Source organism: Ceratina calcarata, unplaced genomic scaffold (genome assembly GCF_001652005.2).
Source record: "Ceratina calcarata isolate Rehan_Ccalc_2016 unplaced genomic scaffold, ASM165200v1 scaffold125.2, whole genome shotgun sequence".
NCBI lineage: Eukaryota > Metazoa > Arthropoda > Insecta > Hymenoptera > Apidae > Ceratina > Ceratina calcarata.
Genome location: NW_017133516.1, coordinates 41,648 through 65,434, shown reverse-complemented (window position 1 = coordinate 65,434; position 23,787 = coordinate 41,648). Strand labels below are relative to the sequence as shown.

Here is a 23,787-nt window from a genome sequence, read left to right as displayed (position 1 = left end):
GGATTTTTTAATATTAATAACCGCCAGAGTTGCCACCGATGCTCGTGATTTAAAAGCTTTGAAATACAAACTCTGAATTGAGCCCGAATTTGAATTTAAGATTGACCCTTTGTGTAACCCCATTTTTGCCAGACAAGGCTCTTTAATGTCGCAGCCAATCCCCCTTTTCGTAGCAATTGCTCCTTTCTTGGCTCGATATCAACGCCCTTTTTCTTGTTCTTCGCGCATATCCACATTTAAACAACATTTTAAATCCTCGGTCAATTAGGAACACTCGTAATCCTCACTCCTCTTATTTTCATGTTTTGCCAGCGTGGACACTAAATATTAGCCGATCGTTTCCAATTAAAACCGTATCAACACTTTAAGCGAAAAGTACGTGTTTTCCTGCACGCGCTCGCATAATTGATATTACGCCCGGGCAGCGTCACTCCATTGTTACCGCGGTGGTTGCGGCTGCGATTAATATTAACACCTTATTACCACCGGTGAGATTACAATTTTCTTGCGCGCGTCCAACTCTAACTATTATTTTTACAACGCCATGATAATTTCGTAATCTGGTTACGGAATTGTTATCATCAGTTAACGAGAACGTCAATCATTAAATCGTCCTACCACAGAATTTGATAGAAAAAGCATAAAATGTTTTAATGAAAGCTATTTGAACAGTTATTAAAATATATAATATTGTTTTGATTAAAAATTGTCGATAAAAATACGAGACTATGGTATTAATTAAATTAGAAGTAATATTATTCTTGCGTATTTATATTCTTGTTTTAGAATCAACGAGCGATGTCACGGAAGGTGTTTACGCGGGCGAACGAGACCGTTTGGTGTACGGGGTCTTCACGACGCCGGTGAACTCGATCGGCGGCTCGGCCGTGTGCGCGTTCTCCATGAAGAGCATCCTGAAAGTCTTCCAGAGCGCGTTTAAGGAACAAGAAACCATAAACAGCAACTGGCTGCGCGTACTTCCGGAGAAGGTACCCGAGCCGAGGCCCGGTGCTTGCGTCAACGACTCCAGAACGCTTCCGGATGTGACTGTGAACTTTGTCAAAGCTCATCCGCTTATGGACGACGCGGTGCAATCGTTCTTCTCATTACCTGTGATAACCAAAATCAGCTTCAAGTAAGCCCTTCCTCGTTTTTTAATATCTTATTTATTCCTCTAGTCAAATAGTAAAGTCTTCCATGTTTCTATTGGGTTGGTAAATGAGTTCGTTCGGTTTAAGTAATTCGAGCAATGTCAAGAATCGATAGGAATCCATTCCGATCGGTGCAAAATATTCAATATATTCCATTCGAGTATAGAAAATTAATCAGTCTTGTGTATCAAAGGAATTGTGTTTCGTTCTGCCTTAAAACCTGACCGTACTTATTTGCCTGTATTTAAGGTTGCATGTGAAAAGGTAAAATAATAAATCATACAAACACTTAATATGGTAATAATAAATTCAATTTAAGTTACAGATTCACCAAAGTCGCCGTGGATTCCCAAGTGAAGGCATTGGACGGGAAGGCCTACGACATTCTCTACATCGGCACAGGTGAGTTGAACGAGACAAAACAACAGTAATTCCGTGTAGTTGTTCCAGCAGCGGTGCGACGGAACAAAAGCACTCTGGCACGGATTTAATTATGATAATTTCATGGTTATTTGCGCAGACGACGGCCGGGTTCTCAAAGCACTGAACACTCGGGCGCCAGATTCCCTGAGCAACGTTAGCCAGGTCATTGTCAGCGACGTTCAAGTGCTCAAGTACGGTAAGTCCTCGAAAATTTCTCCAGCGTTTTGCCACTCTCTGCCCTGCCTGTCCGCGTAAAACGTTTTCGGAGTTTCGACGTTCGGCGAATCGTACCTATGCGTCTGATAAGCATCAACCCAATTACACAATGCAAAACAGGGGATTTCCGACGGCCGATCGATAGCCCATCTAAATTTTAATCCTCCAGAGTTTAATCGACTGATTGACTTGCCTGCGACACTCTTTTTTATTTTCATCGGGAAAAGTTTCTGATTAAAATCGTATTACGCGAACTTTTTAATAGGAAAAAGTTACTGAACAAATGTGTCGCGTACAATTTGCACATTTTCTGTATACGCTTCTGTCGTACAATTCAGAAATTACAGTCACGTTAGCCGAGTTTACACGTTCTTCCTTTTGCATTTAATCCTGTGCTGAGACGGCGGGAATTAAATTGTCGGATTCCGTTCACGCGCACAGGACAAGCGATCAAGGATCTGTTGGTGGTCCACCTGGCCGGCGAGGCGAGCAAGCTGGTCGTGTTCGCTGACTCCGAGATCCGCGCCGTACCTCTTCACCACTGCGACGCACCAGCTGCCTCCGCTTGTGGTGCCTGCGTCGGCCTTCAGGACCCGCATTGCGCCTGGGACGCAACGAAGAACCTCTGCGTGGCCGTTTCGACGAAACTGCACGACAGCGACGCAGACAAGACCCTGTTTCAGGACATCGTCAATGGGAAACACAAGGGTTGCGGCTACGAGCAAGGTAAGTCTCTCCCCACTGTCGTTAATCCAGTTGTAATCGTCTTGAGGGTTGATTCCAAGATTAAGGAGCCTTGTACAAACTTTTCTCGTTACGAGTTATATTTTTATTTTATTCATTCAACTGCAAAATATTCTCTGCAATAAGTAATTAAAACCACAATTTCAATTGAAAAGTATTAACCAGCTTCTGGACGACATTTCTTCTATTAAAAAAATTTCAAACAACTGTCAGTTTGAAATCAGTTAATTTGTTTGTTCGCGGAGTATGATATAAAATGAAATTAAGGTTGTATGAACCGTAAGATCTCTGCGAAAAGTTTGACATAATTATACTACATAATTAAACTGTTCGTTGAATGGAATATTCTATACGGCATCTAATATGAGATTTCGACAGTCTTTTGACAACTGTGCGAATTTCGTTATAATCGTTTTTCACATATATTTTTTTCTTCGCGCCAAGTCTTCTCCCGTTACATTACCTATCACGAAACGACCCGTATAAACTCGAATGCACAGTTATGCATCTGCCTTCCATCTCGCCAGCAATCATCCTCTAACGGAATTCACTTATCTCCACCGAGGTTTAGCTGACCCCCGATTACCCAAACTCGTCGTTCTTTCTTCGAATACCGGTATTTTCAACAACATCAAGACGGAAATAGCCACTAAAATCCGAGACCTATTCTCGATCTGACGATAGGTAAACGTATACCACCTGGTTGTAAATCGTAGGTAATAAAAATTATAGTCGGATGAAATATGACAAATCGAATGGAACTTACGACGCTTCGACGAATGAAATCTTCATGAAACGTTTAATAATTTCTGCTGCGTCTAATGAAAGTTCGAATCTATTTTATTAAATTGTAAAAAACCGAGCACATCCATCAACGGGAACTCATCAGCCAAATAATAGTGAGAAACATTATGTTCAATCATTCGACGAATTTAAAAAAAGTTTTCACGGTGCAATCAGAAATAGGGCGACCGCAAGTAGTGGCTCGGTGCTCGGTCCGCACGACCGCTAATGGAACGGATTTTTTTTCACTGTAACTGCCCCAGAAACGACCGCGAATAGCGTGGAACGCTGGATTTGAACGCACCGCAGTGTAGATCACCGCGGGTGAGTCACACAATGCAGGCGCGAGAAAATTCATTCGAAAGCCCATGGTTGGTACGCGACGTCTGCTGGCGTAGATACCCGATGAATCAGGCCGTTTCAGATTTTTTACGTCTGCATCAGGACACGAAGCGGGTTCAGTTAACCGAGGTTTAGTTATGAGACGAGAGGATTCGAAAGTGGGTTATTCTTTCCACTAAAGCCAGTTTATTATTTGTGGTTTGAGTCTTGACACTTCATTGTCTATTCCGTGATTTTGAACCACTGAAGAATTACATAAAAGTAGTAAATTATATTTTATTACAAACTGCTCTTACAATAAGGACAGAAGAAATTTCATGCGAAGTCGATAACTATATAAAAAATTCTATCTAATTCAGCATTATCACTATGATATTTATGTTTATTTTATTCACAAACCAAAGTAATGCAGTGAAATCAGAGAAAGTGCGGATAGGATTTGCTAACAAACGCAGAAACGGTACACCGCCGGTGCGCTTATCGCTGGGACATGTGTATAGCTTCCTCAGAGCGCATTCTTAGGCGTGCTCTCGATAAACCTGCGATGGAATAATTTCTAACTGTACCCATAGAAGTTTATTCCGTTGCGCAGCTTATCACGCTCGCAGGTTGCCCGACTAACTAGCATTAATCGTAAGAGACCGGTACGACGTACGGTTCTTCAGACTTTTTCGTGTTGTCCATTTAACGGAGAGAAAAGGGAAGGAATCTCTCACGTTGAGATTGTCTCACGTAGAAATTTCCTATTGTGAGTATTTTGCAGTTGAATGAAATTTGTGAGAAGTCACTGTGAACAGGATAGGATCTTAATACATTGACATTGAGTTGTTCAGGAGATTTATGCTGATCTTAAGTTTTATACTTTAATACAATTTTTATGTTGCCTAAGCAATTAGTAAATTCTTTTTTTTCTATCATTTCTTCAACTATTGATCTGAAAGTTATATTTATCCAATAAATGTCAGACTCGTTACACATAAACGATTTTTCTACATCGATACGAACATTGTACGCAGACAAACAATTGATACGAGTATTCTTTTTGTAATATTGCCATCGTTCCCTTGTCCTTGTTTTATCAACTCGACCGGATTAATGGAAAACTAAATTGGCTTGACACACGCGATAACGGGAATTGGAAATATCGCAAAAGAAAAAATTGTTAAAAATGTTCGAATGATCGAATCGTTCATCTTCGAAAAGACATTTCTCTGTTTTGAAGCTTACGTTACAGCTCTGAGAAAAATAAAGGATTCGTAGGTTGTTAATTAGTCTCGCCGTTTGAGTTTCATGCGATAACGTTCAAAGCTTGCCGTTCTAACTTTTTACTTTGCGATTACTCTTCCTTTACGCTTTCGTTCGTAGAGATAGAAATCGTAGCCTAGACTTTTGATGCTTTGCCGCAATCAGACAATTTTATTTCCTTTTACAAATGCTTTGCATGCGTTTCAGAAGCAAAATGATACTTGTTATTTCTCAGCGAATATTGTAGTAACATTTTGGTATATCTATTATCTTATACAGTTCTGAAATTATTAAAGGAGACCCGGCTGCAAAAATTGTACCTGTTTGTAAAAAGTCTCTAAAAAAGTTAATCCCTGAAAAAATGTATCGTTAAAAATCCTGCTTTTTGAAATAGCGATTTAAATCGTAATCCCTGACTGAATTCTGAAATATAGTGAAAATCGAAAGTGTACATGTTTAAACATGAATTTTATCAAACTTACTGTAAAAAAACAAAGTAAAAAAGCGCAGTAATTAATTCAGGAAACATTTAAGGAATTTTGTTCCTGGCAAATACATATGTGCACCCTTTTGATTTTCACTGGACGGAGGCAGACCCAACGGAATCGGTATAAGCAAAATGCCCTGCGTATCGTTTTCCAATGATCCCTGCCCGTTCGTTGACCGTGACGACTACTTGCGTTTCGTTGCAAACCGCTTTTACCCTTTCACCAATACTAACTCTTCACGCCTGTGTACATACTAGATACTTACGCTTCTCTGTACTTACTCTATCGTCATGATACCGCGGCTCACTGTTCAACAGTCCCCGTTCTGCCCACTTTTATCCGCCGGTTTGTCTGCCCACGTTCACACTTGTACGCATTGATACGCGTTTCACCGGCCGAGCCCGAGCTCAATAGCAAATACTAGCGCTGTTCAGAGATCACCTCGCCCTGCTTTTTAAAAGCTCGACAACATTTTCAAACGAGGTGTCGTGTTTTCATAACATCGAATAATTCTCATAACATTTACTGATTATCGCATAATTCGTTTCTGATCAATTAATCACACTCCGTGTTTATTGTTCTCTTCTCTGACTTTGAAGAAATGGAAAATTGTAAAGTAATCACTTCAACTAAATTGCAGACAGTAGACGCTGTCAGTGAATAATGAATAACAGTTTTTTCGTCGCGCGCTTTAATCATATTAAGGATCTATTGGCTATACAGTCAATCCCAAAGGTTTATGCACTTTAGAAACGCATTTTTTAAAAAGGAATCCGACGTCTGATTTCTTTTTAATTATAGGAAATGCGTTTCTCTAAGGTATATAAACTTTTGGGATTGACTATATAGCCAATACATCCTTAATCACCGCAGAAACCGTGCAAGTCAAAGTTTCTATTACCCATCATTATATGATCGTTACGTCAGAGATTTTACATATACATCTGGTATATTGGTACTTTTTCGTCGCATGCAATACAATTAAAATAAAAGTCAATCATCATCGCCTCAGGATATCACCTTTTTGCCATACTTTAACTCCTTGAGCGATTCCATAAAACTCGATGAAGTCATTTGACTTAACTTTTGTTCGAATTCTCTTTGCTTCAATCAATAGTTGAAATACTTAATCGTAGGCGAAGTATCGTATTTTACTTGTTAACCGATAACGCTCAGGGTGTTAAAAAGTCGACTTGCCATCTGTAACCCCCGTCATCAAATCAGTGAAATGTTGCTTCAGAGATGGCGAAGCCCGTGCAACCGGCGGTGCTGCCCGAAAACGGGCGAGGCGAGCAGCCCGATGAACGGGACAATGAAATCGTCATCGAGCTGGATCGGGAAAATCAGTATGGTCGTACGCAGCCAAGAGCTAACGAGCCTCAAGGTAATCATTTGCACAATATCCAGATGATCCGCATCCCGTCACGTTACATTCTTCTTGATTCATTAGCGCACACCTCCCACGTTTCCCATTTTATGTTCTCACTCGACATGTACATATAAGTGTACGGTGACTCTTTGAATTACTCGAACGTTTACCATAGAAAATAGAATTTTGATAAGGAAACTCGTTTGGGAAAAATAGAGATGTTATCATAAATGTGTGTGGATGCTCCCTATGGTAAAATCTTGTATCTTCAAGAGTCATCATGCACAGAACACACGATTCTAAATCAGTTTTTACTATACACATAAGTAAGCTGATACCATTGGTTCATTTATTTGTTGCAGCTCTCGAGTGTATGTGTTTTATATGTATAAATTATGCAGCGTGTCCTAACTTTGTGTAACTCACCCCCGTTGTTCGTAACTAGTTGCACCCGAACTGTACAAATTTGCGTACCCTGTAATTTTTTAATCAGGAGCACCGTTCCGAGGATAAATTAATAATTGGCCAGAATAAAGCTACCGCTTCTTATTGAAGGTGCCACTTCGGATGATGTGCGTACGGTTGACTGGCAGTCGCTGCCTGTATTTTCCTTTCAAAGTTTCATGTCAATAGTTCGACCCATTAGTTTTGGGGATGCTGAGCTTCCGCGTGTCGACGAAGAACAGAACTGTAATCCGATTTCTATCGTCTGAAGGCGTGGCAGACTTCGAAGTCTGTCAAACACTTACAATAAAGTTCGAGCGTTATATGTCTGATGCATACAAAATAGTATGCGTGATAACGTGTGAAATAAATTGACAAATTCAAAGATAAAGATTGCCTCGCATTTACCTACTTCTCATTAAAGACATCTATTCATTGCACTATCCATTTAAAAAATAAACAGCAATATTTAATTTGCATACGCATATTCAATAACAAACTGTAGCTTTATTTCTAATAATTTTTAATACATTTAAATAGAAATATGAAAGCTTTAGAGAAAAGTCGTGTGCACACAAAATTCCAACTTGGCAATGGAATTCGAATAATGAAATCATGAAACTGCCCGAAGCCGAGCAATATAGTTTCACGATTCGATTTCTTCCTGCTGGGACGTAACGGTGTAAATGCAACGCGTGGCTCGGGTGGACGCCGCATTCGAACGGTGCTCTAGATAGAATCGGAGTAAACATTTTTTAACAGGCGAACAGGTTGAAACGCGAGCACCGTTCGGAGAATCGGTAAGCACGGAACCGATCGCGTTGCGACGTTGACACGCGAAATCCACGGGGATTGTGGGCGATCGAATGATTCGCATCGCTGGGACTAGCGTTAATGACACGCCAATTACCTTGTTTGCGTTCCCATTGCTTTTTACGGAAAGTGAAATGCAATTGTATTCGCGGTGGAGTTGTTTGTCCCGACGTTCCACGAGAGTTTTGCTCCAATTGTTACAAAGAGGAAATGATATTAATATAATTTTATAGGTGCGACAGTTCACTTTTGAGGACAACTTATTTATATATATTAAATTGCGAATTATTTCCAGAGGTTTCTAATTATAAAACAATTATATATAAAACTCCATGCAACGCATATCCATTCTGCAACAAATTTATTTCGTTTTACAATATTTTTAAACTCATAGAGAGCCATAAATCGTATGCGATGCTAATTTAGTTTCACTTGCAGACGTGATGGTTTATTCAACGCCAGTGGTGTACTCGGCCCAGACGTTGACGGGTGCTCTGATAGGAACCTGCTTCTTCTCCCTGGTAGCCGGTTTCGCGTCCGGCTTCTGGTTCTCGCAGAGGCTGCGAGGCCCCCCGTACCCGGAACCGTCGGAGCAGAGGCAACAGCTCAATCGGCTGACGGAGAGCTCCGAGTCGCCGGGCTTCAACAACAAGTCAATCAACCTGGTGCTGAACGTGCCGCCGAAGAATCCAAACGGGAAGAACGCGAACTCGTCGGCGGAGAACAAACCCGTGCAGAAGGTGAAGAAGACGTACATATGATATAGAAGGCGACACAGGGCCGTTTGAGGCTTGCCGCAGGACCCGACGGGTTCCGGCTCTTCATCTTCCTCCTCTTCCTCCGACCTCGCGGAATCAGACGATCGTAACGACGACGACGAAGACGACGACGATCATGCGGACAACGGCGACGAGGAGAACGATCCCAGTATGCTCGATCATCGGTTGACTGACGATCAGGACGACGAGGACGCGTACGAGAGCGTAGCCAGTGAGGAGAGGCCATTGGAGTTCCTCGCCACGGCTAGGGAGCCGGCCTACGATTCTCGTTCGATGCCGCAAGTCGCCGATTACGGCAGGCGATACGAGCACCGGTTCCCCCAGCGGGAATACACGGAGACCACGTTGACCGAGCCGGTGAATCAGGATTACAGCAGCAGCAGCGCCAACAGCCTCGACGACCTGTGCCGAGCGGGGCATAGGCGCCGAACGAGCGACTTGGCACGCGAGGACGAGGATATCACCCGGGACCATTATATGGTGCCCACCTGCGACCCCCGGGAGCTGAACGAGAGGATCCTGTCGCTGTTCAACCCACAGTTCCTGCCGAACTTTAACGACATGATTATGTACGTGGCAAATCAGTACGACGCGAGACGCAGCCCGCCGCCGAGGTCGAGGTCGATCGCCGAAGGCGAGGGTCGACTGTTCAGGAGCTCGAGCTACAGGAAGAAGCGCGTCGCCGCAAGCTCGATGTTCTTCCGCCGCGGAGTGGCGTACGAAACGGCGCGGAAGTGACACCGGCTGTCCCCGTTCGGATTTAAACGGAGGATACGACGCTGGGTGAACCGGGTAACACGCGACAAATAAATAAAAGACTGTCGGTTTCGTGTTCGACGGAGATCGGTCTCGATACGGTGGGACGATTGCCAGATTCTCCTTCGAGATTGTCATGGAGGATATTTGTCAGAGCCCTGTTTTCCGTGTAGCTGACCACGATTGTGCACCTAGTGCCGGGTTACATGAAAGATCGCGGATTTGTTTTATCGGCGTCGTTATCGTCGAACGACCGGTTCCGCTGCGCTGTCCACGTGCTTCCGGTGTCACGTATCGCATCCATCGTCCGACGCGCACCGCGAGAACAGAGAACGCGCGCGGCTCTGGGAACTATTTTTTTAAAATATAATCGCTATCCTGCGCGATGCCACTTTAGCGCGAGGCATCCGACTGGAACTTTGGGCTAATTTTGTATTCGGAACCTCGAATCGTTTTTCGAGTTCTTCCTTTCCGTTTCTCACCAGTACGGCAATGGCGGGATGTGAGACGAAGCGAAGAAAGGGGAGGAGGAGGCGCGAGGGAAAATGAAGCGAAGCGACAACGACGAAATGTAAAATCAGACTCGTAGCTGTGTAATGTGATACGATCTGAGGAAAGACTGTGTTCGTAGCAGTGACCTGCTTAGGTGCTTAGGAACCGCGGTGATTCAAGGACGAAGACGAGTGCGTTCCATCGCACGAGGACTTCCGCTTCTCGAACTCGACGGCCAGAGGGAATGATCGATGAATAAAAATTTTTAGCCTAACTGGATTCGTTTTACAGAAAGGGAGAAGCTTGCTTCGAGTTCGCTTTGTCCGCTATCCTCGAGGGAAAGTTGAAAATAATTAAATTGGAGGGAGGAGAATTTTCAAAGCAAGTGGATTTTCTGAAGAGGCAGGGGGCGGAAAGTTTGAGAAACGCAGGGTCCCGTGGACGGAACGCTTGAAAGCATTCGTGCGAGGCGAGGCGTGCCTTCCGTATATTAATTGTTGGCAAATTTCTGATCTATAAAACACGGGAACGGGAGAATGCTGGGCCGGTATCGATTCGGGCAAGTGCCTCATTTATGCATTTCGTTTAAAACAAAAAAAAGAGAGAGAGAATGAATAAGAGAGAAGGGACGCGATGCTGTAGTAAGTGAAAGAGACAGGGTGAAAGAGAGAGAGCGAAAGAGAGAGAGAGAGATATAGAGACTTATGTAAGACTTAGTCCCAAGTATTGTTGTGCACTTATTGCCGTGCTGTGAGTATTGGTTATTAGCAAGAGAATGGTGACGTTCAGACACGTTGATGAAAATTAAAAGAAAAAAAAAACAGAAGGAAACGTTTAACATCGCGCCGTGTGTGCGGTGTCTTCGAGGAGAGATTCACGTACTTGTATTTTTCGCTGAGACACGTTAAATCGCTTTAAGAATGCAGTATGAAACTGCAATTCTTCTTCCTTCTTTTTCATTTTTTAAACTAAACGAAACGCGACATTGCATCGCGAACGAATCGCTACAATGCGATTATCCAAATATGCGTGATATCCTCCTTCGTGTAAAAATTTCGATACTCAAACCATAATAACAATTTTTATACACTCTAGAAGTGATATCTATGAAGTAGAAGAAAGTAATTTTCTCTTAACGAACACGTTTATTTAGTTCTTATTACATATTATTTTCTATATAAAAACGACTATATAGAAAATGTTATTTTCCTCTATTAACTAATAGTGTCGCGATTTATCACGAAGCTTGTTTTTCTAAATATTTTTCAATTATGTACATATGTACATATTGACTATGCTATGCTACGCTGTACTGTACTCCTAATCAAATCTAACGGCAAAGGCAGAATATACCTTCGTAGAGGAGCGAATAGAGAGACACTATTTACGTAGAGAAATATTCGATAAACTTCGACTAACAAAGATTCTGCTATATTAGGAAGAGAATGTAATTTTAAAACGAATTTCATCGAACGGCCGAGTTCTATTAAAAGCTCGCCAGGAGAAGCGGATTTAGAACACGTTTCGCGAAAATCGATTCACGAATCAAACCAATATAAATATCGGAGGAGAGGGATAAACGCATTCAAGCGATTCGTTTTTCAGTCTGGTACCCCTTGGACTGCCGGTACTTCGTGTTACCCGACAACTTTAGCGAGAACTTGACAGACAGTTCTCTCCAAGACTTGGTATCTTCGAAAGAAGCTCGAGAGACAGGAAAGGGCCTGAAAGTAGAAGAGTAGGTCTTATTGGCGTGTTTGGCAAAATGCCTTTGACAATGGCGTAAATCGGTGTTATCAGCGTACAATAGCGAACACTGGGCGTATTTCCTTTACAGCTTAACCGCGGATAGAGTGCCTGCAAGAACCTGCGGCTAACGTTTGTCCCAGATATACATCGGCGGGGAGAACAAAGAAGAAGGGGACGTGGTCGTGGAGCCACGAAAGTGGAACGATTCAATTTTCTTCTCGATCGCGAAAATATTCGTTAACTAGAATCGGGCTCAATCCCTTGCCTTATGATTTTTCTATTGTTTGATTGTTTGATCGTAAAACAAATGAGTAATTGTGTAATATAGTTTTAATTAATGTGCAATATCTGTATTAGCATTGAATTGAAACTAATCTTATATGAATTTGAAATCTATATCGAGCGCGACTCAATGAAGTACTTAATCAGAGGCAAGCGATTAGCCGAAGCGTGTTTGTTTAAAAAAACATTAGGATGGTTAGATTGTTAGAGATTATCGGCTTTCATTCGAGAGACGTTGTTAGAGATATTATATAACCGAATCGACTCGATCATTGGATAAACGTTCAGCCGCTCTCAAGTGAACGAACACTGCCGCGTCAATTCTAACTTCGCACCGAACAAACGAGTGAAAATGAATTTTACATAAGCCATTATCGATTTTCACTGATTGTCATCGAGCGGTAATAAGAACGGTACACAAGAAACAGGAGGAAAGAATAGTTTCGGAGAAGAAGGCTTAACGCAAACGGTAAAAGCGTAATAGAAAACTTAACGGAGAGTCATCCGATGAGGAGGCACGGTCTGAATAATTTGAAAATCGAACGACGTTGCGTGCTGGAAGAAAGGAGAAAGTCGTTGTACATAGGAATAATGATAATTAGAGATTGTTTTTTATCATTCAATTCATTTCAGGCAGTATCAACAGTAAATTCATTCGTTACGCTACTCGTCACGCGGACAGCAGTAGTACGCATCGATAAATAATTACCGTTCACGAGTACACGTGTTATTCGTGTACGGGTAAACGCGCGTCGCATTTTCATTAGTACATATACACACACGTACACATATAAATATATATACACACGCATATTATACAAGAAAAATTATATATATATATACATCTATTTTTTTTTTAATCCGCATATAGATAAAAATATACTCTTACTATATGAACACGTGAACGAGAGTGAGTCAGCGTGAGAGTGAGAGGGAGTGAATGAAAAACGCGCTAAACAAGAGAGGCAGCTAATTACAACACTTTTTTCGGTGGCACTTTGTGAAAGTCCGCTATCTTTTTTAATTAAAATTCATCCGGGCACCCTGCAGTTAGAGACGGTCTCTCGTTAACGTTCGTCTTCGACAAACCAACAACCACAGTGATGGGTGTTCGGTGAAAAAAAAAATATTTTACAAAAAATACGATGTTTATATTATACAAATAAAAAAAAAATTGAATAAAGCATCCAACTTAGGTACCTTGTGTCGAGATGAAAAATTATATTATATATATATATATATTATAAATATATAAATATTATTGGCAGATTGTTATATGCTATAATATTTCTAAATTAGACGAATCGAGGAGGCATATAAATAAATAAATATATATATATATAAATATTATGAATGTAAATGTATACAAATCGTTTTACTAGAATTTAACGCGATTAATTAATTATTGTAAGAGACGACATTGTAAATAGATTATTATTATTACTCCGTTTAAAACTGACTTCGCCGCGTTCCAAATTTTTACACGAGATATGATCTGGGAAGGAAACAGATTTTCTTTTTACATTTTCATATTTTATTCATTTTTATACGTGTCCTGGTTCAGTTTTAAATCGAGATAAGCAAACATCAGAGGGCAAAAATTTGACGAGAACCGCGCGTGACGCGAAGAACGAATTTGTACGTGTGCCTGATTTAATCAAGTCCTTAATTAATAATGTAAATTAAACTATTGTACACGTTCGAAAGGTAGAGACTCTTGTCGTTGAAATTTGTTCACTTGATCCGGAAATTCTAAAGAACAAAAATTCGAGAGACGCTAAATAATCCGCTTCGCCGCTAATCTACCGCATGGTGTGTCCCACGAATCGAGCGAGGGAAATCCGTTTTTCTTGGCGAACGAATCCGCGAGGAATCCGGCCAGGTCTTACTTTACCGAGAAATCGGTCGTAGCCATCGGAAAGTTTGAGCGATCCAGCGATATCTCGCGCAATGGCCAAGCTATTCAAACGATTCCGAAGTATTCAAGTTATTCCATCGTCGGCTACGTTTCCCCCCGGAGCCCCGATATTCTTATGCGTTTCACGGATTTGAAAGTCGAATCGCTGTGTTCGATCGGCGCAAACATCGAAAATATTTTGGGACATATCACTCGCAAGACTTAGGACACTTTCAATTTCAAAATACAATATTCATCGTTTATAACAAAATCTAATAAGAATTATAAAGTGCGTTAGTTTAATTGAGAGAATGTAAAGGATCGCAGTTAATAATTTCAATCAAAAACGAATATGAGCGTTGAAATTCAATGTGAGAAACCTTATTTGTTTGACACATCTGATTTTTCTATTATTTTGTAACGTGCCCTGAAACTTTTGAATAGAAGTATAAATACGTTTAGGGAATCGAACAAGCGTCACGCGCCAGCGCCAGACTGTAACGTAATTGCGATCGCATTAATTAGGTAAAGTAAATGCAACATTCCAAGTAGGGCTGCCAGGACTGCCTGACCGGTTGGCAAACAGCAGCTGGAAACTCGTGACAACTGATAGACGCGTTTCACCTCGCGAACGTCTTCTCCAATTTAACGAGCAGTTTTACCGAACAACTCATTTTCAATATTCCACTGTCGATTCAACTAAAACAACACAAACAAAAAATATGGAATTCGCCTGACGAAGCTGACGAGGCTTTATTGATTCATTTCAACGAATGAAACGCGTTTTTTAATTAAAAGCTTTCCAATGTCGCATTGAATCGAATCGAACTATTATGGAGCTACAGAGTTTTTATCGTATATCAGATTTTTTAATACAATCGTAGGCGCGCGTTACGTTTTTACGGCGAAAAAATTCTGAGGACACGTTTAATATCACTCGTGGAGATTTTCAACAGAGCGCATCGAAAATTGATGCGTATTCCTCAGACAATCCAATATTTATGCCCGGTATTAAGCTTCCTCCGATGCCGCGGCCGGATTTTTATTGCGCGTCGTAAAAAAAAAGGGTAGCAATTCTTACTGGCATAAATCTTCTTAACTCGAAGCGCGGACTTGTCAGGCTTTACGACTGACGTTTTCAATTATGATAATCCGCTTTGAACGAACGCGGCAAACGAAGCAATTATCGTTCAAATATTAGTTACTCCTATTCGTTAGGTAATCAATTTCCCTGCTGCGCCTGAATTTGCTCGATGACGTTGACGATTATCTATCCGACGAGATAGTGATCGTCGTTGATAGCGGACATCAATTAGACAATATCAACGATAATTTAGCGTTTATCATTTCCAGTTAAGCTGTCGAAGCTTTTGAGAAATATTTACTCTAGCACATACGTATTTTAAATTTTATACAACAAAAAAACTACAAACAAATATTCGTTCCGGTTAGATCATCTACTTTTGCTCATATCGACTTCATTGGCACAGATAAGTACACTTCAGCTATTGATTGATAGCACTAATTGTAAATTTCCTACGAATCGTTTTACTGGGATAGAGATAAAACGTTGAGTTATTGGATAGGAAATCGATCGCGAGTACTCTTAGATTCCTAAATACAGGCATGAGTACTCACGGTACTAATGTACGACGAGTGCTATCGAACGGTGGGTCACAGCGTTAAGTGTATTACCGTACGCTTAGGAACGACGGACGGCAGTCCGGGCGCACATGTTTGCTGTGCCAATGCAATGCGTTTTCTGTACATATAGGCGTCGTAGCCCTAATTAACATTAGTTAGAGCGTAGCTGGGATCGCGTTGACGCGACGGCGTACACGCGTAGAAGTAATCGATAAGGACACGCGAAACGAGTCATCCGACATAATTTTCCACGCGTTTGTACAACCATCACTTTATTAATTCCGTTCGCGCGTTTGCTATGACGAAATTATGCTAATTTTCGATCTGCGGCTAGTTAGAAAAATTATAGTTGCATTACGCTTAAGAGAAATTTATGTGGATCGTTAATCGTTTTATTTACTTAGATCGTTTTTGTAATGCAGCGACGTTCTATTTGGTTTTAATTGTCTTTGCACTCTTCTGCAATGAGGAAGACCATAATGCCAGCAGTACACTCGTATCGAGGCAAGTGCTATCTTGCCTCGCATTATGATTTTCTCGTAATAAAAAAATCAATTCGAAGCGCCGACGACATGAGATAAGGCAACACGAGGCGAGACGAGCGATGCAAGTACCTCCACAGAAGAGTACTGTTAGCATAAAAATAGGAAAGAAATAAGATGCGCGTTCAGAACTAATCTATTTCAAATCAGACTTCTGGAGTGCAAAGAGCTGTAGGAATTAATTTGTATAATAGTTATCGCAATTTTAAAATTGCCCTCAAAGAGACGAAATAGAACTCCGCTCTTGAACAGCGCTGAGACCTTAAAACGAAAGTTCTGTAAGTCTTCTATTATTAGTCGCTCAAATTACTGACGAGGTGTCAATAGGAAAAATCGACGGAGCAGCGAACGCGTGAACGAATCGCTAGGAACGGGGTTGCTCTATGTCTGTTGCCACGCTAAGTAAATATGATGATGACCTGCGTTTAATCCTTTATTTCGTAGACAGAAAGTTTCCAACCAGAGGTCCATTGCTTAAAAGCAATGTTATTGAATAGAGGATTGAAATAAAGGGTTGTACGTTATCCGGGGCAGGCGAGTTGTACGTGTGTTCGACAGCATACGGGGACTTCTGATTTGTACAATAATACTCATTTCGTTCGAGATGTAAGTTAGGGCTTCTTTCTGAATATACGATAACGCGTATATACATATTATAAATAGGGATGAAGTGGATGGTGACACTATCTTAGTAACGGCTACCTTGACATACTACGAATAGTATTATTTACTACCGTTTCACTATGTACTGATCTTCGTTACGTTTTAATCGATAACAGACAACAATCGTTTTACCCATTTATAATTCTTTTGAGAAACCCCTGCGAAATAATAAAATGCGCTGACCTACTACACTGTCCGCGTATCACGGCAACAACTCGTTTTTATTCAACTTTATTTTATTTCTTTTTTATGTAAGTTACATTTCGAGACTTGTAAGTAACTGCGTTAGGTGGTACATCACCTCAAAGTCTTTAACAGAAGATCTACCCTCGTTTTGTCATTTTTTATTCAGATCTTCTTGTTTCTCGTTTTTTTTAACTATGGAGACATTTGAAAGGAGCGAAAATAATGAGATTTGAAAAAAAGAACTACTGCCACGGACGGGCAATAAGCTTCTAAATTACAGTGTAACTTTCTATCGCTATAATAAACAAAAACCGATACGAATTTTGTATCTGTGTCATGCCACCGGGTCACCGATGAAATCGCCTTTCGATTCGTTCGCTCGATACACAATAACTGAAGTCGCGTACAAAGTGAAAGGAAACAGTTAAAAGAAGAATGGTTTCGGAAATAAAGTAGAATTTTCGTAACATTAGTTTTCATCGAGGCGAAAGTGTACTAGAACCGAAAATTGTCTTCGAACACTTCGCACAAGACTGAGGAGCTTGTATATAATTAATACATTTAACGCAGTACGTACTACATTTGATATGAGAGAGAGAGAGAGAGAGAGAGAGAGAGAGAGAGAGAAAGAGAGAAAGAGAGAGAGAGAAGAAAAAAAAGTGTAACCAGGCGTTCATCCCCGTGAGGTTCAGTTTATTACCACTACATAATAATAATAATTAATTGTAACAGTATAAAAAAAAAGATTGTAAGTTGTACATACATACGAAGAAAAACAGACAAGGTCCTACTATAATCGCGAGATACATGTTACTACCGTTGACACGGCGTTATCACGGTTCGCGTTTGCACAATTTTTTTCTAAACGAACAAAGAAAACGACGCGACGTACGCGAAGGAGACGACGAGCTGTCGCATCGGCGAGGGAAGAGAGAGATTTCCTATTTTTCAGCAAACCCGAGCACATTGAATAAACGTTGAAGAGAAAACTGCGCGTCGAGTGCAACACGAACACGCCCGATCCAGTGGACCAAACGAATTACATACATAACATACACCGTCTGAGTTTCACTCAATTCACCCCTGTTTCTCATGCCATTTTACCCTCTTAGCGTTCGATAGATGACAGATTTAAGATAGGGAATCGATAGGTCCGATTAAATGGCAGGGGCAGGCATAATCTCGTGGCTATAATTAAACAAGGGGCTAGATAACTCACCTGCTAAATCATTCGCCTACCAGCAATGAATTAAAAGAAATAAAACGAAAAGTAATCAGCTAGAAATCGTTATCTTTTTCATGATACATAATATTTAATCTTTGCTCGAGCATCTCGTGAGAGAAACGTAAGAAAAAAAAACAGTGCCGACGTTAGAGTAGTAACGTCGATGGTAATGGGTTTTTTTGTATCGAGTGTCCGTGATATCCACTCTAAACGGTAGTAAACGAATTATAAATGCGAGTAAACAAAAAAAAATTCCGCAAGAGATCCGCTTATGAGTTACATTTACATTTACAATCCAGCTATCCAATACGATAAAGTTAAAATAGAATTAAGATGAATGTCACAAGTAATGTAAACTCTGAGAATAATGAGATGAAATAAACAAGACGATGATTCAAATATAAACGAAACGTGTATTTTCCTTGCGTTACAATAAGAGGTACATAAATATCATTTGTTTTAAACTTCTGCTGGAGTTAGAACACGATCGTTAATTAAAATCGATTCTCTTGTATCCTTTAAAAATCGAGCTTGGACTCGACTTGGACTTGATTCAATGGAACGTCAGAATATACATGAAATGGAAGCACTCGTTCCTATCTTCTGTTTCCTGTCACCCACCGCTTTTATCTTTCAACGGCATGTGGGAACTTTTTGTATTAATTTGCGCGTGATTCGTGATTCGCCTAGGACTCTTCCTAGAGAAGCAACTTGTAATCTTTTCACGATTTGTATATGCCAGTAAGCACGCCGTTAATCACAATATCCGGAAGACTGTTTCTGGTGTTCGGCCGGACGTACGGATCACAGTGGAACGTTATCACTGATGACTGATGACCAAGAGTGTACATATGATCTTGCTGCTGATCCTCCTCCTCCTCTTCCTCCTCCTTATTAACATGTGTACTGAAACAAATTCTTCTTATGAGTCCTTGCGCTTGAAGTTTCTTTAATCTTTCTGATACCATTTATCTTATTTATTTAATTACTCCAAGCGACAGACGCTGATTGTGCGTAAAGAAATTTTCAAATGAAGAGAATATCATCCCGCGGAGGATGTACATATGTTTGAAGGTGGAGACTTGTAACAAGTTTATGGGTGTTCTTACATAAGCGAGTACCTTTTATACGACGCGACAGGCGAGCGATCCTCTATGCCTAGAAAATTGAGAACCTGTTGCTTCGCGGTTGGAAGCCTCAACATTTTTTGGATGTAAACTTCAAGCGCTGCTCGCCTCTGCTCGAGTACTTTCGGCTGGCAGTTTCGTACCTTCTTCGGCGGGAACGGAGCGACGTCCACATTGTCCTTTTTCAGCTGCAGTTAAAAATCACTCAACAAAATGATAATAATTATTTTGAACGAACACGTTCACTGATTTCATTTTCGTACATCACAGTTGTTCGTAAAGAGATGTTAATTAACTATTGCACACGCTTGTTAACTTACAATTTGAAACATGACTACTGATTAACGACTGCTTGCGCTGTGTGAAAAATATTTTTTACCACCGACCGCTAATTCCTGCGCGGCTTTCAAGCGATCTGGTTGCGCTCTAAAAGAACTCTAAAACGCTGGCCACGCATATGTGTATAAAGTTTCATAAATGTTTTGTACTGAATCAGTTGTTGAGGAATGTAGCTACGTAACTCGTGCATCGTGAAAACGTTGATGAAGCGAGCTATTGATATGACTAATCATCGCGCGCTATCGGAAATGTATACGATTCAACGAGGGACTAATTAATTGCCTATTTGATTTCCTCAATTAGATAAATATAAAAATCCCAAAAAATTCAGTTGAAATAACTAAAAATTCGAAAGGAGTTTCAACGTATATATTTTTATTGTCCGTAAAATTGCAACGGAGGAAACTAAAGTTAGCATATACATATATGCACATACATTTGCGATGTAAATACAGGCGTTGTGCTATTATATAATCCACGATTACTGTTCAGTATTTGATAGTAGCCAAATCCTCGGTTAATCTGAATTAACTTCATGTTTAGCCATGCAACGGAACAGTGAATGGAAAAGAAAGTAGAGTAGCTAGAATAGTAAACAGTAACGCTGTCCTTGTTCTTCTGCAGTTTCTAGTCATGGATAAAGATACATTTCCCCTTCTCTCTTCCACTGCATTTCGCAAGAATGAAGATATAGTTTTATCCATCTATATCTATCCTTTTTACTACAATTGCCCGTATGGCTACAATAGCTGTAAGCAATTCTTTCTGTTCAATTGTTGTTGTTCTTCCTTTCAATAAATAATTTATGATACAATCTGATACATGAATTTTTTGCTGTTTCTGTGTGTTGTAATTCCCACCTTCTTCTTTAACCGTAAGACGTAGTATTACGTAGTAGTAGAATTAAAAACCCAATCATTCGAAGAGGAGGCAATAATTTACTTATTAGGCGGTATTCAGAGTCGTTATTTATTTTGAAGTCTTAATTAAGACGATCTTAAAAATACGTAACAACTATGAATACTACCCATTGTCTCAGTCGGACTTGGATTTAGAATAGAATCCGAGAATACCGCGAGTAGGAATTATACTTGCAGCCATCGCGACTCCCAGACAACAAGATAATTTAATAAAAGAGCGAGAACAGTTTTCTCAATGTGAAATAAAAATAGACCTTAACCAAGGACAAGCGTAAAATATATATAGAATGATTTTTAAAGATAGTGTATACACAAAGTACAATTAAAATTGGCCACATTTATTACCTTTTTCTAAAAAGGTTAACTTCTTAATAGATACATCAACACATTTCTAAGAATAACGTAAAGATTATGTATTTCTTTCTTAAGAGAGCAAGGAAACACAGCACAAGCACAAAGATCAACATTTTAAATCCGAATGCTCGTTCGTATTCGAATCTTAATTAATTGTTTCGCTATTAAGTTTTACTAACGAAAATGAAATAACAACATACCGTTCGATGAAGCGAGTTGAATTCACTGTATCTCCTCTCGACGAAATATCTAGCCCCAGCCTCGGACTCGAATACCTCGATGCAGTAAACATAATACGGCTTGCCGTGTGACACCTCGGCCAAACGGTATCCGTTAATGAAAACTTGATACATTGCATCGCTAGATACTTTCTGGAGCCTCGAAACCCTTCCGACACGATTGACAACGCAGTAATTAAACGGAAAACACGGCGGACCGATCACTCATCACTGTTCTCGAAGTAAAATCAAGCGCCCGTCTTGTCTACCAATAGTGTCTGTCACTGTCATTCTTTGTATTTGTACGTAGGAATTCCTATTGCTATATGTATGAGCAGGACAATAGTAGTATAGTAGTTCACGAGTCTAGCGCCACCTACTTAGGTATGACTATACCAGACTATACTTCTCCGTTTATGTTATGTCCATCGTCCGAACAAGGGAGGTGTTTATGCAGTTTAATCAACGAAAAGTTGTCCATTTTACAATTATTGAATGAAACGTATTACTCCCGTGATTTAGCGAGACAGTTTATACAATCATCTGTATAAAAAGATAAACGGAAGATCTGAATGTAACATTATTATAAACACAAACGTTACTTGATGTTTCCATGCAGTTCTTTGTTCAGTCTGAGGGATAATGTCAAATACGATAAGTGGTAAAAACTTGTTACGACCTACCGGATTGCAATGTAAAAATCTTCAGGAGTATCTGAAGTCACGTCCTCCAGAAATACTGAACAAGTTGTACCACAATCCTCCGATTTGTTTGGCGGTGTTCCGCGAACTGCCAGTAATAGCAAAACATTATGTTATGCGATTGTTGTTCGTCGAACAATCGGTACCTCAGGCCGTTATTGCTTCCTGGTGTTCCAAGCTTCATTTCGAGGAACACCAAAAAGTAGTTGCCATATTAAACGAGTTGAATGTGTGGAAGGAAGCGTCGATACCAGGTGGATTACCTGGATGGATTCTAAACACTACGTTCAAAAAGAATTTGAAAATAGTCCTTCTGGGTGGCGGAAAACCATGGACGATGTCAAATCAATTAGAAACCGATAGCAAACCTAGGGATGTGGCATTCTTAGACTCGTATGCTTTAGAAAGATGGGAATGCGTTTTACATTACATGGTTGGCTCACAGCAGCAAGAAGGTAGATTCTTCACTACAAGGAAATTAATTATTTTTGAGAATCTTAACACTAGATTGACTTTATATTGCAGGCATATCTGCTGATGCTGTTAGAATTCTTTTGCATGCTGGGTTAATGAAAAGAGATGAAGCTGATGGAAGCCCAGTTATTACTCAAGCAGGTTTTCAGTTTCTTTTATTGGAAACTGCAGCACAGGTATTTAAACAGAATTGCAAATATTACGTGCGTACAAATGTCTTAATATATTAAATTTAATGTTTATTCTAGGTATGGTATTTTATTTTACAATACCTGGATACAATAGAAGCAAGGGGTCTTGATTTGGTTGAGTGCCTTACTTTCTTGTTTCAACTTAATTTTTCAACCCTTGGTAAAGACTATAGTACCGAAGGAATGTCTGAGGGTCTCTTAACGTTTTTACAACATTTAAGAGAATTTGGTCTCGTCTATCAACGAAAACGAAAAGCTGGAAGGTAAAGTGTAATCTACTCTCTCCAGAATAATTGCTTGAGATAATCTTAAATGTGTTTGTAGGTTTTATCCAACGAGATTAGCACTCAATATTGCGACTGGACAAAACAAACCTTTGTCCAGGGATCCACAAAAGGAAGGTTACATCGTTGTTGAAACAAATTACAGAGTGTATGCTTACACTAATTCGAATTTACAAGTCGCCTTACTTGGTCTTTTCTGTGAAATGTTATATAGGTATGATTTGAAGTCTTTATTTTGTATAATACCACTCTAAAATTAACACATAAACATAAAACATTAACATAAAACACATTTTTATAGGTTTCCAAACTTAGTTGTGTCGATATTGACAAGAGACTCTGTACGGCAAGCTCTAAAAAGTGGGATCACAGCTGCTCAAATTATAGGGTTTGTTCCTTTTAAAATAATTTTGTCGTATGCCAGAGTATGAAAGAAAACAGTTAATTTGCATTTTGCTATATTGACAGTTATTTGCAGCAACATGCTCACAGTAAAATGATAGAGGCAGGTCCTCCAGTTTTACCTCCTACCATAGTTGACCAAATTAAATTATGGGAGAACGAGAGGAACAGGTTTATATTCAGCGAAGGGGTTTTGTACAGCCAGTTCCTTTCTCAAGCTGACTTCGAAGTCCTCCGGAATCATGCTCTTTCCACTGGAGTATTAATTTGGCAAAGTGACAGGTTCTGTTCTTATACTAAGTATTTTATTGTCAAATGCTTTATTTCAAGAAAATCTTATGTGTTCTAATATTTATTTATAGAAAGCGAACTATGGTGGTTACGAAAGCTGGCCACGATGATGTAAAAAAGTTTTGGAAACGATATTCGAAAAGTTCCAGCTAGTTAGAGTAATTATAGTAAAATTTGGTGTACAACTGTAATGTATTTTTTTCAATTTCCATATCTGTAAGATAATATGAAATAAAACTACGGAAAAGACAAA

At 40.0% G+C, this 23,787-nt stretch overlaps 3 protein-coding genes across 4 annotated transcripts in view; 2 read left to right on the top strand and 1 right to left on the bottom strand.

Annotated features, from left to right (window-relative positions):
* The window catches only part of LOC108627345 (semaphorin-1A-like), a 30,622-nt gene extending 17,383 nt beyond the window's left edge, over nt 1–13,239 (top strand). Inside the window, exons 3-9 of the mRNA XM_026815608.1 lie at nt 787–1,135; nt 1,471–1,553; nt 1,672–1,770; nt 2,232–2,516; nt 6,633–6,776; nt 8,457–8,758; nt 8,819–13,239. Of these exons, the coding sequence (XP_026671409.1) occupies nt 787–1,135; nt 1,471–1,553; nt 1,672–1,770; nt 2,232–2,516; nt 6,633–6,776; nt 8,457–8,758; nt 8,819–9,535 (1,979 nt within the window). The 3' untranslated portion in view covers nt 9,536–13,239. The remainder of the gene's footprint in view (nt 1–786; nt 1,136–1,470; nt 1,554–1,671; nt 1,771–2,231; nt 2,517–6,632; nt 6,777–8,456; nt 8,759–8,818) is intronic.
* Nucleotides 13,240–18,626: 5,387 nt separating this feature from the next.
* LOC108627402 (sorting nexin-24) lies at nt 18,627–21,470 on the bottom strand. Its single transcript, XM_018028616.2, has 3 exons — nt 21,174–21,470; nt 19,355–19,548; nt 18,627–19,139 (listed from the first exon to the last, which is right to left on the bottom strand). The coding sequence occupies exons 1-3, from the start codon at nt 21,324–21,326 to the stop codon at nt 18,956–18,958; spliced, it is 531 nt and encodes a 176-aa protein (XP_017884105.1). The 5' UTR covers nt 21,327–21,470; the 3' UTR covers nt 18,627–18,955.
* Nucleotides 21,471–21,598: 128 nt separating this feature from the next.
* mrn (general transcription factor IIH subunit 4 marionette) lies at nt 21,599–23,786 on the top strand. Of its 2 annotated transcripts, XM_018028588.2 has the most exons (7): nt 21,600–22,347; nt 22,418–22,542; nt 22,615–22,820; nt 22,882–23,055; nt 23,143–23,229; nt 23,310–23,525; nt 23,606–23,786. In XM_018028588.2, exons 1-7 carry the CDS (start codon nt 21,834–21,836, stop codon nt 23,685–23,687), a joined length of 1,404 nt encoding a protein of 467 aa, XP_017884077.1. In that variant the 5' UTR covers nt 21,600–21,833; the 3' UTR covers nt 23,688–23,786. The 2 variants fall into 2 exon arrangements, with proteins under 2 accessions (XP_017884084.1, XP_017884077.1); XM_018028595.2 differs by lacking the exon at nt 23,606–23,786 and having other exon boundaries at nt 21,599–22,347; nt 23,320–23,440.
* Nucleotide 23,787: the final 1 nt, after the last annotated feature.